Source organism: Poecilia reticulata, linkage group LG1, assembly GCF_000633615.1.
Source record: "Poecilia reticulata strain Guanapo linkage group LG1, Guppy_female_1.0+MT, whole genome shotgun sequence".
Classification (NCBI taxonomy): Eukaryota; Metazoa; Chordata; class Actinopteri; order Cyprinodontiformes; family Poeciliidae; genus Poecilia; species Poecilia reticulata.
In genome coordinates, this window is record NC_024331.1 from 17,434,747 (window position 1) to 17,447,951 (window position 13,205).

Genomic DNA, 13,205 nt, shown 5'->3' on the forward strand with positions numbered 1-13,205 from the left:
TTATTCCAACGATGCATTTCTTTCAACCGAGGCCTTTTCCCTGTTTTTTTTTTTTTTCATGAAAAACACTTCTTAGTCATTTTGTCAACATATTCTCCCTCCTGAGCTGTGGATCTCTGCAGCTCCTCAGGAGTTACCACAGTGCTCTTAGCTGCTCCTCTGGGTCAATTTCTCATTGGCTGGCTTTTCGCTTTAGGCTGATCGTCATGCATTGGTTGGCTGGTTTGCAGGTGTTCCCTACATTTTAGAGTGGTGCTCTATGAGACATCCTAAGCTTCCAGTTCTACACCCCTCATTTACAAACTAACCCTGCTTTACATTTTTCCACAACTTTCTGTCTCGCCTCTCTGTCGTGCTACTTGGTCTTCATGATGCTGGTTGTCCGCCATTGTTTTCAGAAGCTCCTGTGTCCTCTGATGCTCCTCTGTTGAGTACACCCTCCCCACTCTGTGCACCAGATGGAGTCAGAAAAGCGATTCTGATTGATGGGCGAGGCAGACAACCATCAATCAAATGCAGGTAAGACAGAACACTGCTAAGGTGCGCGTGTCTATGTTCTTCCTGCTACATGTCGGCTTTGTGGGTGGCCCCTCGTGTTCTTGATTTGCTCATTTGAGATCATTAGTGCCATTTTACAACCAGTGACTGGGATTTTAATTGGTTTTTGGGTGCTACACCTGCCGTGTTTTTAGTGTTGTTGCTCTGCTGACGTTTTTCATTGCAGCTGGAGTTTATTGCGGTTCCCGCCTGCTAATCGCTCCCTCCTTGGGTCGGCTGCGTCTCCGCTCCTGAGTAAGCTACCAACTATTTAGATCCTAATTTTAATCTTACCTGAACCCCCAATTAATGGGGCTCTCGCTATGGTGTGGGCCCGTTGGTGTGGACTCTGTCTTGTCTTTTTTTTTCTCCCATTTTCTTTTCTTTATTGACAATAAAGGGGTTTACAAAATAGCAAAAACAAATAAGTAACAAAACAGACAAGACAATGATGCCAGGGAGCACCCTGGCATCATTGTCTTGTCTGTTTTGTTACTTATTTGTTTTTGCTATGTAACAACATAGGAAGCACAAACAAAATTAAAAGCAAATATATAAATAAAAAGTTAACTCAGAAAGATGTTAAAGTGAGAGCACATAATCATGGACAGTGCCAGGGCCGTGCAGAGATCACTGAAGGGGCAGGTGCTCAAAAAAAAAAAAAAAAGGGCACATCTAACCGCATTCTAGGACAGAATATTAACAAAGCCACTCAGCTTTCAGAGTTTAATAAACAATGATAAATTACAAAATTATGAGATATACAATCAAAGCTAAGGAAAATCTCCATATAGAGCATAACACTATGCCTATGTAAGACATTTTATTAGTAATTTTTTTCTGCAGGTCTATTTTGTTATAGGAAAGTATTTTAATATTCAAACCCGCAATTTAGCAAGATATGTAAATCAGAGCTAGACCAGACATATTTTGTCTTTACAGAATTACACTATTAAAAATATAAACAAGGGTACAATGCAACCAGAGCTGCCTGTTTGCTCCAGTGGAGATGAAGATGGTCCATTCAGGAAAGCAGAGCTGCATCAAACTTTATAGTGGAGCTGCAGAAAAAAGAAAAAAAAAAAAAATGTAATTGTTAATGCATTTTACCATTAGAAAGGCCTACTGAGTTTTGCTTAAAAAACTTTTTTCTCACATGGCGTCTTGAACAGGGCTCAAAATCGCAACAAAAGATTTCTGATGTGTGCAAATAAAAGTTTATGTTTGGCAAATAACTTTTTAAGTTCACGAGACAAAAATGAGTTATTTAATTTAGAAAAAAGCTATTTAAACAAAACATTTTGTTTTTAAAAAAGAAATCATTACAATTCCAAAAGTTTTGATTACAATTTTATTTTACTTAACTGAGGTAAATATTTTTTTCAATGAATAATTGGGAAAAAAAATAAATAACATCATACTCTGTGAACCAGACCCTAAACTTACTTAAAGTCTGGATTGAGTTTTTTCCCTTCATTAATGACACACTTTTATTACATACATTATATCATGGTAATTCACGGTGAGTTATTTTTAATTCTAAATGAATATCCTTGTTGGACTTTTATTTAAGTGCTATTTTCCTTCAAGATACATTTACCTAACGCTAGAATAAATGCAATGTACGTTATGCAGCAAAGGAAATTAGAAGGTCGGACATATATCCATTATGGAGATGATCGGTTTTGGACGGGCGATGTGCCCTTATTGMWTAAGCAATACTGAAGAATGACTGATATCATTAACGATACAGGGGAGAAGCTTTTTAGTTATCTTGTTTTGCTAGCAAACTCGTTAGCTAGCAGCTAATAGCACATCAATAACAGCCTAAAAATAGATAAAAATAGTGAATCAATAGATAAGAACAATTTTTCCTCACCTGGCTGTCTCCTCCCGCTCAGCCAGGAGCGGAAGGAAAAAACATGTTACATGTTTTTTTTTGTAACATGTACAAAAAAAAAAACAACAAAAAAAAAACAAACAAATAATTTTAGTACATGTTATGTGTCAGAAGAGGGCTTAGAAAATAATAATACAAAATAAATAAATAAAATAAAATAAAAAAATAAAACATTTGACCAAAAGGGCACTTGGGGGCAAGGAGCAAAAGGGGCAGGTGCTCAAGCACCCCCAGACCCCTCTCTGCACGTGCCTGGACAGTGCCATCAGCAACTCTGATTGGACTGACCCTGCTGTAAAGGGGTGTAGAACTGAACATGAACTTTCCAGTTCTGCACCCCTGATTTTTTGTATTTGCTTTGTTTGTATTATTGAACTTACTAATCTGTTTTCCTTTATTTCGGTTTGATTATTAATTTGCTCTTTTTATTGCATGTTTGGTATTTCTTTTGTCTGACATTGTCTTCCTCACACCTTTCCTTTTCTTCTCAGGGACCAAGTAGTATCTTAAGCCATGGTTAGGGCATACATACTACTCATTAAAACATAAGGGGATTCTATTTTAAGGAATTGTTAAAATATATATTGTGTAGTGCTCAGTTTGTCTTCGTGAGCAATTATGAACCTCAATTTATTGGGTACAAACACCTCCCAACTGACGTTGCACTTTTGTTGCCGCAAAACATGCCTCAATCCACACCCATCCCCCACCACATGTATACTATTGCACGAGGTGTTACTACTCATACTCTGCATTTGGGTTTCTTCAGTTTTAGTGTACAAGGATTGAACATTTCAACTTTGAACGCCACTTGAACTTGCTTTCACTAAATGTAAGAAAAACAAAAACAGAAGGAAGGCATTTATAACGGTTTTAAACCAAGTGCCAACAGAGCAAAAATAAGTGGAGTGAAAATCCTGTAGGCAAAGCCGTCAAACAAAGATATATCTGAAAGTCACCAGTCAAAGGGGGTAACTTAATTTCACAGCATTACCAGCTCTTGGGGGAATTTGACAGATTGGATGGTTGTGTTGTGCAGTTGCTTTGCATGTGGGGTATACAGTGTCCAGCTGTTGAAGCTGGTGGGTTCATAGCGGCACAAACACCATCTGTTCATGCCATCCAGACTTTGTGACAGCCCAGAGGCAAGAGATCCCAATCTTGGTCATATTACTGCTGTTATCACAATTTGGGGAGACATGGAGAAAGATTTTAGGTTCCTATGTCCACATCCTATATCCACATCTCACCCATTTTGAGACAGCTCTCCACCAAAGGGTTGGAGCATTTCAGAATGCCATCACTTGTGGAAAATTGCAGTGCCCTGTTCATCCAACCACTGGGTGCATATAAACGCAACATGTGTCCATGTGGACCCAATGGTTCCAACTGCAAGTCTTTGTTGAGCCTATGAGTATGTGAGGAGACAGTGCAGTACACATATTGTGCACCTAAGACAGACCACAAGTAAGGCTGTGTGCATAACATGCAGATTTAGTAGTTTATAACGTTAAGGCAACATCAAGGCAAGAGGACCATTCTCGCCTATGTTACTCCTGTCATTATGGTTGACGTAGTCACAGGGTAAAACTTCAACCTTAGTGCCACATCAGTGACATTTTGTCTCATCCCATCTTACGAAAGGTAATTCCCATTCATAAGGGGAAAATGTGATTATAGGGAAGAAATACTAACAGCTTTAGTGGCCCAACCAGAATCCTGACTTGAGTCTCGTAGAGAATCTGAAGAGGGAGCTAAAAAAAAATTAGGCTAATGGAAAGGAAGGCCTTCCAACCTCAAAGACTTGGAGTTCATCACCAACAATAAATCATCCAAATGCCAGTAGAAACATACAAAAAGATTGGCTGGGAAATATAAGCAGGGTTTTATTGTTGTAAACCCATCAGACTTTGTAATCATGGTGATGCAGTCACATGACCTGTCTGGGTACTCAGCTTTCAGGATTTTTTAAATTGTATTTCTCGCACATAATACTCATACTAACATGACGTAATTTCATATTGTGGCTTGTCTTGTGTTATATTTGACTAATTCATTCATATGATAAGAACTAAATGTCTTTTCTTGTGGTGTTTTGATGCTTATAATCTTATGATTAAAAAAAGGTTGTAACCTACTTTTTTTTTTTTTTACCCAGACAGTAAATGATCGAAAACAAGGGTTCTGGGAGCTCAGTGGTTTACATTTGTCTCTGTCTGTGGCATGCAGGGTATTTGCAAAGAGTATGTTTATCCTTTGCACAGTACAGGTAAGGGAAGTTGGTTAGATGAAAAGGATTTGTTCTGATTTCCTGTTTTTAACACTGAACAAGAAGTGTGCTCACTTGTGCATGCAACAAAATTCAGCACCGATGCCTCGAGGAAAGTCGCACCCTTCACTTTAGACGTGAGCCGTTTGTGCCTGTTATGAAGCTGCTGGGCTCAGATTTACCATAATCTTAATCTACAATTTGCGTTAGATGTGAATGGTTTGCTCTACACTAAAACTTTTTTTTTTTTCCTTTTTTCTACGCTGTGGTTAAAACTGCCTCAAGTGAAAGCAGAAAACACAAACCACAAAGGCACAGGTGTGCAGCAGTCTGTGCAGGTCTGTTTCGAAAGGTTAATTCATGCATGGTTCCTGCTGCTGTCCAGTACAAACACAACTAAAAGATGCAGCAAAACAATTATGTGTATGCAGGGTATTAAAAAAAAAATGCACATGCACAACAGTAGCTCATAGCGGTAACACTTTTTTTGAACAGCCACACCAAACCTCCTCCTTAAAATACAAACGCATTGTTTGCGAGCTCTGTGAGATAAACTCTCCTCTACTCTGTGCGGGTTTCTGTCTTAGCATCCCTTAAACAGCAGCTTGTTTTTCATTTGCGTATGATTCATACCAAGATACGAGCACCTGCTGTTTGTCAGGTAATAACTTATATGAAAGCAGGAGTAACACAATGAATCATGGCAAAAGAAACTTTCAAAAGCAACACAAAATGTTTTTTTTGTATTTATTTGAATTAAATACACACAAGATGCTTCCACAGTCATTGGGTGAAGATGTAACATGGCTCAGCACTCACATTTATATTTTTTTTAATCTAGAGTCAGAGGGGTCAATTTCTGCATCATCTTGGTCACATAAGGCTGTTTATGGCTGTAGGGAAACATACTTTGGCTAAACTAGACTTTAAGCTGTGTTTTAAACGTCTCTTTTTTTTAAATGGAAAGCAGCATGTGCTTTGCTCTCTTTCTAAATGGAGTTTGTGGTTAGACGAGTTCTCACATGATTTTTGAGGGTGCCGAGAAAGGAACATTTCTCGTGAGTGGAGACGCAACTTTTATTTTTTTCATCAACAAGGGAAACCACCATCAAACACAGATACTCTGAGTGTCAAACTGTGAGTGGCTTTCAGTCAAATATGCCTGCTGTTGGTGGTAAGTACCTTATCAGTTAACAAGAATGGGTGCATGTGCTGTGGTGATGAATGATTGGGTTTGATTTGTTATTTACAACCTTCGAGTTACTTTTTCTTGTTTTTCGGTAATGAAACTGGTTAGTCACTTGTCATTTTTAATGCCGGTATTGTTCTGCTAGCTGCTATTCTTTGGAGTCAGAGTTAAATCCACAAACTGTGCTTGTAAAAAGCATGACAACTCAGAAATCCTTGCACAATATGTAGGACTAGATTCTGTCATGGTTAATTTTATTGATTTTGGATAAAACGGTGCAAAAACCGACATCCTTTATCCTCATTTATGAACTAACAGAGGAGCAATGTATTATTTGTGAAATACCACTACATGTACAAATGCAATGTGAGAACGGCTATGTATATACAAGACGTATAAGCAATTTTTCTCTCAATTGTAGTTATCCTCATTTGCAAAATGAGAAGTTTTCTACAGTTTGTTTTGCAAGAGTTAAACCGAGCTACTTGTGATGATGTATTTCTGTATTAAAATAAAAAAAGAAGAACTGATCTTTTTTACCTGGACTCAAAGCTGCTAACTTCTAATAACAACAGTGCCACCAATAATCTCACTGGCGTCAAAAGGGGAAACCTGTGAATTACGTACTTACAAAGAATTTTGACTGTAATCAGTAGAACTAACCACAGAGAGTCCCAACTTAAGGGAAAATTTGGAAAATCAGAGAGAGATACTCTTGAAAATGTCATCAGATAATGTTCACATGAGCCCGTGTCTTTGAAAGCTTAGGGGACACCCTTACATCTTTCAGTGAGAAGATCTGTCGTGGTGAAATGCAGTGCTAGACGCTGAGCGGCCGCCTAACTACTCTGCTAAACTGTCTCAACGTGTTTTTCAGGTGACCAAAGTCTTCAAATAATCATGATGGAAAATATAACAAAGGTAAGGGAAACTCTAAATAACAATAACATATACAGGTACATCTCAATCAATGTCATTGTTGAGTTAATTTATCTGAGAAAACCCAAGATTCAACCTCTAAGAAGATTGAAATTTTATGCAGGACAAAAAAATCTGTTGTGTGTGTACAAAAATGTACTAATTCACCCAGTGAAAACCATGTCAGTGTACTGTAATGTATACACAATACTTTGCCAAGACTTTTGTTTTGCATGAATTACTGATTCGACGCTCCGTAGCATAAAGGTGATCAGAATATGGCACTGCTGAGCTATAAAGGAAGGTGGGTTAACTCTGCTAGAAATCTTTGGTTCGTCTATATTTTCTGGTCTGGAGCCTCTCATACTCCTCTTGCTGGCCAGTCAGTCACAGTAGTGCTGATACTTTTGTGAGCAGGTGTGGACAAATGCTCTTACTGTAAAATAAAGTCAGCAACTCCATGAAACTTGCCAACAGAAGGAATTATGAAACGCCCTAAAATTTCCTAGTTGATGAGGACATGATGGACTTCTTGTTTGTCGTACCCTTCTTGTGGATCAGCGATTGTATACGGGAGAACTGTTATGTCAAAAGTCTTCGTCTTGATTGCGTATGCCAGAACATAACTCTGTTTTTGTCACATAGCGTTGTTTTTGTTGCGGTTATGCAATATCAAATTACCTGAGTAACTAAATTTTGGGTTTTTGCTGGCTGCAAACCATGAACAGAAATCACTCCTTGCATTATGCCACTCTGTGTTTATTGAATTTGATTTTCTTATGTTTAGAATTGCATGATTAAAATAAACAAACCTTTCTGTTAAATTTGAAACTACTATGCCATCGGAAAGTATTGCTTCACCGTCACCTTTTCCAAGGATGTTTTCAGACAGCTAAGCATAATATTCACATAAGTCCTCACACCTTTTGCTATTGAATTTAAAGCTGAGCTCCAGTTCACTTGATTTCCTCTGATCATTGCTGAGATGCTTTTTCAATTTAATTGAAAAAGCGTCCAGTCAGATGACAATTCATCTGACTGACAATTCATCTGACTGGACATGATGCAAAACAAAACAGACAAAACTAGCAGCATTGAACACCCCTAGTAGGTCGCCATTATTTGGCAATAAAAAAAAAGGTTTGTACCTAGCAGCACCCTTCCTAGATCTGGTTGCTCAAACAAACCGAGTAACTGCAGAAGAAGGTCTTTGATCAGAGAGGTGACCAAGAACCCAATGATCACAAAGGTGGAGCTCCAGTGTTTCCTTGTGGAGATGGAAGAAGAATACAGAAACACTGCTTGAGGAACATGGCACCCTGCTTGAATTTTGTCAAAAAGGCTTCTTAGAAAATGTCAGACATGAAAAAAACTAAATTCTCTGGTCTGATGAAGCCAAAACAGAACATTTGGGCCTGAACTCCAACCATCATGTCTGGAGGAAAAACTGTGTAGTATGGATGACTAGACCACGTAAGGGGCATGAACCAAAATGTGAAAATCTGCAAGAATCCTGCTCAAGTGTACACAGGAGCAGTAGATTAACACAATTTTGGTAACAGTATTTGTACATTGTTCTGAAAACTTTTTGCCTTATTATTCTAAGCCACTATGAGTCGAACGCAAAGACATAACACTCAAATATATTTTAGACTCAGTCTATAAAGTGCAAAAGGGTGTTAATATTGTCTCATGGCCCTGCATTAAGATGCCTCTGTAGAGGTTGCATCCACACAGAAGGATTCAGCAGCACTAATCCCTGCGTTTCCTTTCGTAAGTGTCATTTCCACTGAAGAAGTGAATTTTTAAATGTGCATTAAACCAGTAAGATTTGCTGAAAAGCTCATTATGTCACTTGTTCTTCTTTGGTTGCAGTCCTCCACGTCTAAGTACCTGGAAAATACAACTTTCTTCTTGGATAATTTTGATTACTCGTCTACGTCCCAGGATTACTCTGACTTTCCTGTGCTTTGTGACAAAGAGTCAAACCGGCAGTTTCGCCTCTGGTTCATGCCGCTCTTCTACGCCATCATCTGCTTGCTGGGAGTGGCTGGGAACCTGCTGGTCATTGCCACTGTCTTCTACTTCAAGCGCCTCAAGAACATGACAGATGTGTACCTGCTCAACTTGTCCTTCGCTGACCTGCTCTTTGCCCTCTCGCTCCCCTTCTGGGCAGCCAACTCCATGGCAGAGTGGATTCTAGGGCTTTTTGTGTGCAAAGCCATGCACACCATCTACAAGGTCAGCTTCTACAGCAGCATGTTCCTCCTCTCACTCATCAGCGTCGACCGCTACTTTGCCATCGCCAAGGCCGTCTCCACGCACGGCCTTCGCTCGAAGGCTGTCTTTTTGAGCAAGTTGTCCTCCACTGCCAGCTGGGTGATGGCGCTGATCTGCTCCATACCAGAAATGATGTACACCAACATCAACAACAACACCTGCGATCCATTCTCCGCCAAAAACGATAAGCTCCGTGTTGGCTTCCAGTCCAGCCAGATCGTGTTGGGTTTCCTCGTTCCGTTCCTGATCATGAGCTTCTGCTACACCTGCATCATCCAGACGCTCTGCCAGGCTCGCGGCTTTGAGCGGAACAGGGCCATCAAAGTGATTCTCGCCATTGTCATCGTCTTCCTGGTCTCCCAGATGCCTTACAACATCGTCCTCTTCTGGACTACAATCGTCACAGGAGCCGGAGGAACAGAGAACTGTGGCTACGACAACGGTCTCCTGTTTGCCACCGACATCACGCAGTACGTGGCCTTCCTGCGTTGCTGCCTGAACCCCTTCGTCTATGCCTTCATCGGCGTTAAGTTTCGTCATGATGTTCTCAAGCTGCTGAAGGAAATTGGCTGCATGAGCCAGGAAAGGTTCTACAGATACACCTGCGGTCGAAGGAGGAGCTCAGCTGGCCTCGACACAGAGACCACCACTTCCTTCGCTCCTAAAGGTGTCAACCCCACATGCAAAGAGCTCGGAATGGACTAATACAAACTGTTTTATTTTGTCAAAGCTTATCAGCTTGCTGTGTACATAGCAGAAGTTATATAATTGCAAGTTGTTTGAGCTACGCTGCCTTTTGGCTTGTCTTCTTCAGGGATTTGTTTAAACAGACTGTATTTTGAAAGTTCTCAGTTTTAATAAAAAAAAAATGCATATTTTAAAGGAAAGTGAAGTATTTGGTATACTGGATAAATAAACCGTTTCTTTATGCTGTTTTCAGTGCATGCAGTTTAAATTCCAAATAAGACCAAAACCCTCACGTCTTCCACCGTAAACTACAATAAATCAGCTGCTTAGGCCGACGTCACAAGCTTGCATGAAGAAAAAAAGTAATTGAAGAAATAGAAATTCACTCACGTTTGAAATATGATTTTTTTTTTTTTTACAGCAGCTAATTTCCAAATAACATGAAAATGGCTAATATTATTTTTTAAAACAGGTGACAGACACTGTTTTACTAATTAACCATTGCTGTTCCACAGGATTTTGGGAAAAGATTTTTACAGATAGATTAGATAACTTCTTTGAGAACACAAATTACTTTCAGTCAGTTTTGTTTCAGAAAAGAATCAGAAGATCAACATTTATAGGATGACGCAAAGGCTGCAACGAAATATATGCAGCAGAAAAATATCTATGAACTTAAAAGTATCTGATAGATCGTAACGGATTATTACAAAAGTGGAACATTGTGGCATCAGACGGGTTTGAGTGAAATATGCATCGATGGCTGCAGTTGTAACGTGACAAAAATGTGGAAAAGTTTAAATGGTGTGCATACTTTTACAAGGGACTTTATAGACCATTGCGAAACATCCTTTACATGCGGAAAACAAACACCTACTATGAAATTTCTCACATGCATGCATTCCTTTCCTTAAAACTCATTTCCTCAGTGCAGATGTCAGGATTTACCATGAATCCTCGAAGACAAGATGGGCTCTCCTCTTCCCATCATCAAACTCTTATCTACAGTCAGACTGATGAACACAGAAAGGCATTAGTCACAGGAAATCAGTAAAACAATTGTACATTGCTTAAGGCTTTTATAGTTTAGGTTAACGAATGAAAACCTTAGAAAAGGTCTTTATTAGCTTCAATCAATCAATCAATCAAATTTTATTTGTATATCTTAGCAGCAGCAGAAAATAATTTACTTGTGTGAAGACAAGGTGGAGAGGATGAAGTTAGCAGATGAATGCAGATTTAATTTTATTACTTTAAATAAGAAGCTGGCATTTTTTTTTTGAGCATTTAACTTTCTGCATTTGGATTATGCATTTTCTATAAAATTCGCTTGCACTGTAAGTATTTGGGATCATTCTTAAAAATTGGAAACTTTTGATAAGAGCGTGTGATGCAGTGCGTTAAACGAGGACCAGAACGTTTGCTGGGAGGCAAAGGGAGGCCGAGTAAGAGCAGAGGAACTTTTATTTAGCTACAACAAATCCCAAGCTGCCAGGCAGGTAACTAAAAACCAGGAATACAGAACGGATGACGCAGGACCTGAACCTGGCACAGGACAAAACAAGAACCAACACAAAGCATGAGCTAACAAAAAGGAAAAATACATACTGGTGGGAGTGACTCCAAAAGGAATAGGTGTGGTAGCTGGGAATAGAAAGGGTACAGTCTGGTAAACCCAGGATACAGTCTGGAAATAAAACACGAAATAGGAACATGTTGGTGTTTAGTTTACAAGTAACATTAGATTCAACAAATACACATAATTATCCATGTCATTACATTTACACCCCTTTAACGTTTTCACATCTTTGCCATTTTAAAACAACTTTAGAGTATTTAACTTGAATTTCATGAGACAGACCTGTAGAAAGCTGATCATAAGTAAATATGGAAAAAGTTCACAGCAGAGAGGTCAGGGATAAAGTTATTGAGAAGCTTAATGTGAGATTAGGTTATAAAATGATTTCCAAACATTTAACATCTCATTGAGCAGTTAAGAGTACAACTGCAAATCAACTAAGATAATTATCAATTTATGCGCTGATAACATTCGAGGATCCAAATGTGAGACAGCAGCAGGGGTTCTTACTGATTGATTTGATTCATTGATTCATAAAGAAATTCATAACAAAGACAATTTACAAGAGAGCCACAGGGGGAGCAAAGTATAGAGAATAGAAGGAAGAACCAGTAAAGAACACTAAAAACATTGATGTTACGTACGGAGGGAAGAGAGGAGAAGAACACTGGATGTGGGTGGATTAATCAGAGCGATTTGGAACAACTGAAGCAGAGAGAAATCAGGGAGGATGAGAGGAAGTGAATAATTAACAAAGAGGGAGTTAAACTAGACACAAAGGACACAAAAGGCACAAAGCCTAATGGCTACAATTGACAATTGAATTCATGAAAATCACTCTAAGAATACTAAAGAACTCAGAGATAGTTAAAAGCACAAACCCAATCAAAGCCAAAACCCAAACACCCAAGGATTATGTCAACTCATCAAAACTGACCGACTGGCCAAGAAGGACAATAATATGGGAAGCAACAAACAGGTGTATGGTAACTCTGGAGGAGATGCAGAGATCCACAGCTAAATCTCTTGGCTCACCTACAACAGGGTATGTGTGGCTGGAAACTCACAACATTCATCATTCTAAACCAGTGGTTCTTAACCAGGGTTCGATCGAACCCCAGGGGTTCGGCGGAGCCTCTGCCGCGGAGGTAAAGACACACTTGTGTAAAGTCGTGATGACGCGCCTCTTTGCCATCACTTGCTGCAGAGGATCACGTTACATTGCTTAGCCAATCAGAGGATCACGTTACATTGCTTAGCCAATCAGAGGATCACGTTACATTGCTTAGCCAATCAGAGGATCACGTTACATTGCTTAGCCAATCAGTGCTGCGGAGGAGCACTGATTGAAGGAGCTCCACTCTCAGCATGGATTTGAATTTGTGCCTTTAATTACTTCAGCAAAGCTACTCGTTTTTACCAAATACTGTAGCTTTCGGTGTACTTCTAAATCTGCTCCTTAGTTGCATCTTTTCGGGGTTGCTACTGCCTCTAGTGGCGTGGGGATGGTAACACAACTAATATAATTACATTACTAAATCAGAATACCCCAAAGTCTTTATTATTTATTATTAATTTTTCATTCTCTTAAGAATGTAGAGCTAATTAAATGATCTAAACAAGACCTTAAAGTGGTTCCAGTTTCTCTCAATGGCCAACCTGTTGAAACTGTGGCAAATTTTAAATACCTTGGGTCGTTCCTGGACACTGACTATATTCTGAAGAACTGTTCTCAGAGACTCTACCTTTTAAGAAGACTTAGTGATCATGTCTTGAATTTGGGGGGGGAAAAAAAATCATATTATCACTACAGAAGGGTTCACTGAATGCACATATGAAACTGGTG

At 39.2% G+C, this 13,205-nt stretch overlaps 1 protein-coding gene across 2 annotated transcripts; it reads left to right on the forward strand.

Annotated features, from left to right (window-relative positions):
- Positions 1 to 403: 403 nt before the first annotated feature.
- ccr7 (chemokine (C-C motif) receptor 7) lies at positions 404 to 9,998 on the forward strand. Of its 2 annotated transcripts, XM_008406525.2 has the most exons (4): positions 404 to 519; positions 725 to 792; positions 6,773 to 6,816; positions 8,689 to 9,998. In XM_008406525.2, the coding sequence occupies exons 3-4, from the start codon at positions 6,796 to 6,798 to the stop codon at positions 9,796 to 9,798; spliced, it is 1,131 nt and encodes a 376-aa protein (XP_008404747.1). In that variant the 5' UTR covers positions 404 to 519; positions 725 to 792; positions 6,773 to 6,795; the 3' UTR covers positions 9,799 to 9,998. The 2 variants fall into 2 exon arrangements, with proteins under 2 accessions (XP_008404747.1, XP_008404737.1); XM_008406515.2 differs by lacking the exons at positions 404 to 519; positions 725 to 792 and adding an exon at positions 5,577 to 5,880.
- The last annotated feature ends 3,207 nt before the right edge of the window (positions 9,999 to 13,205 follow it).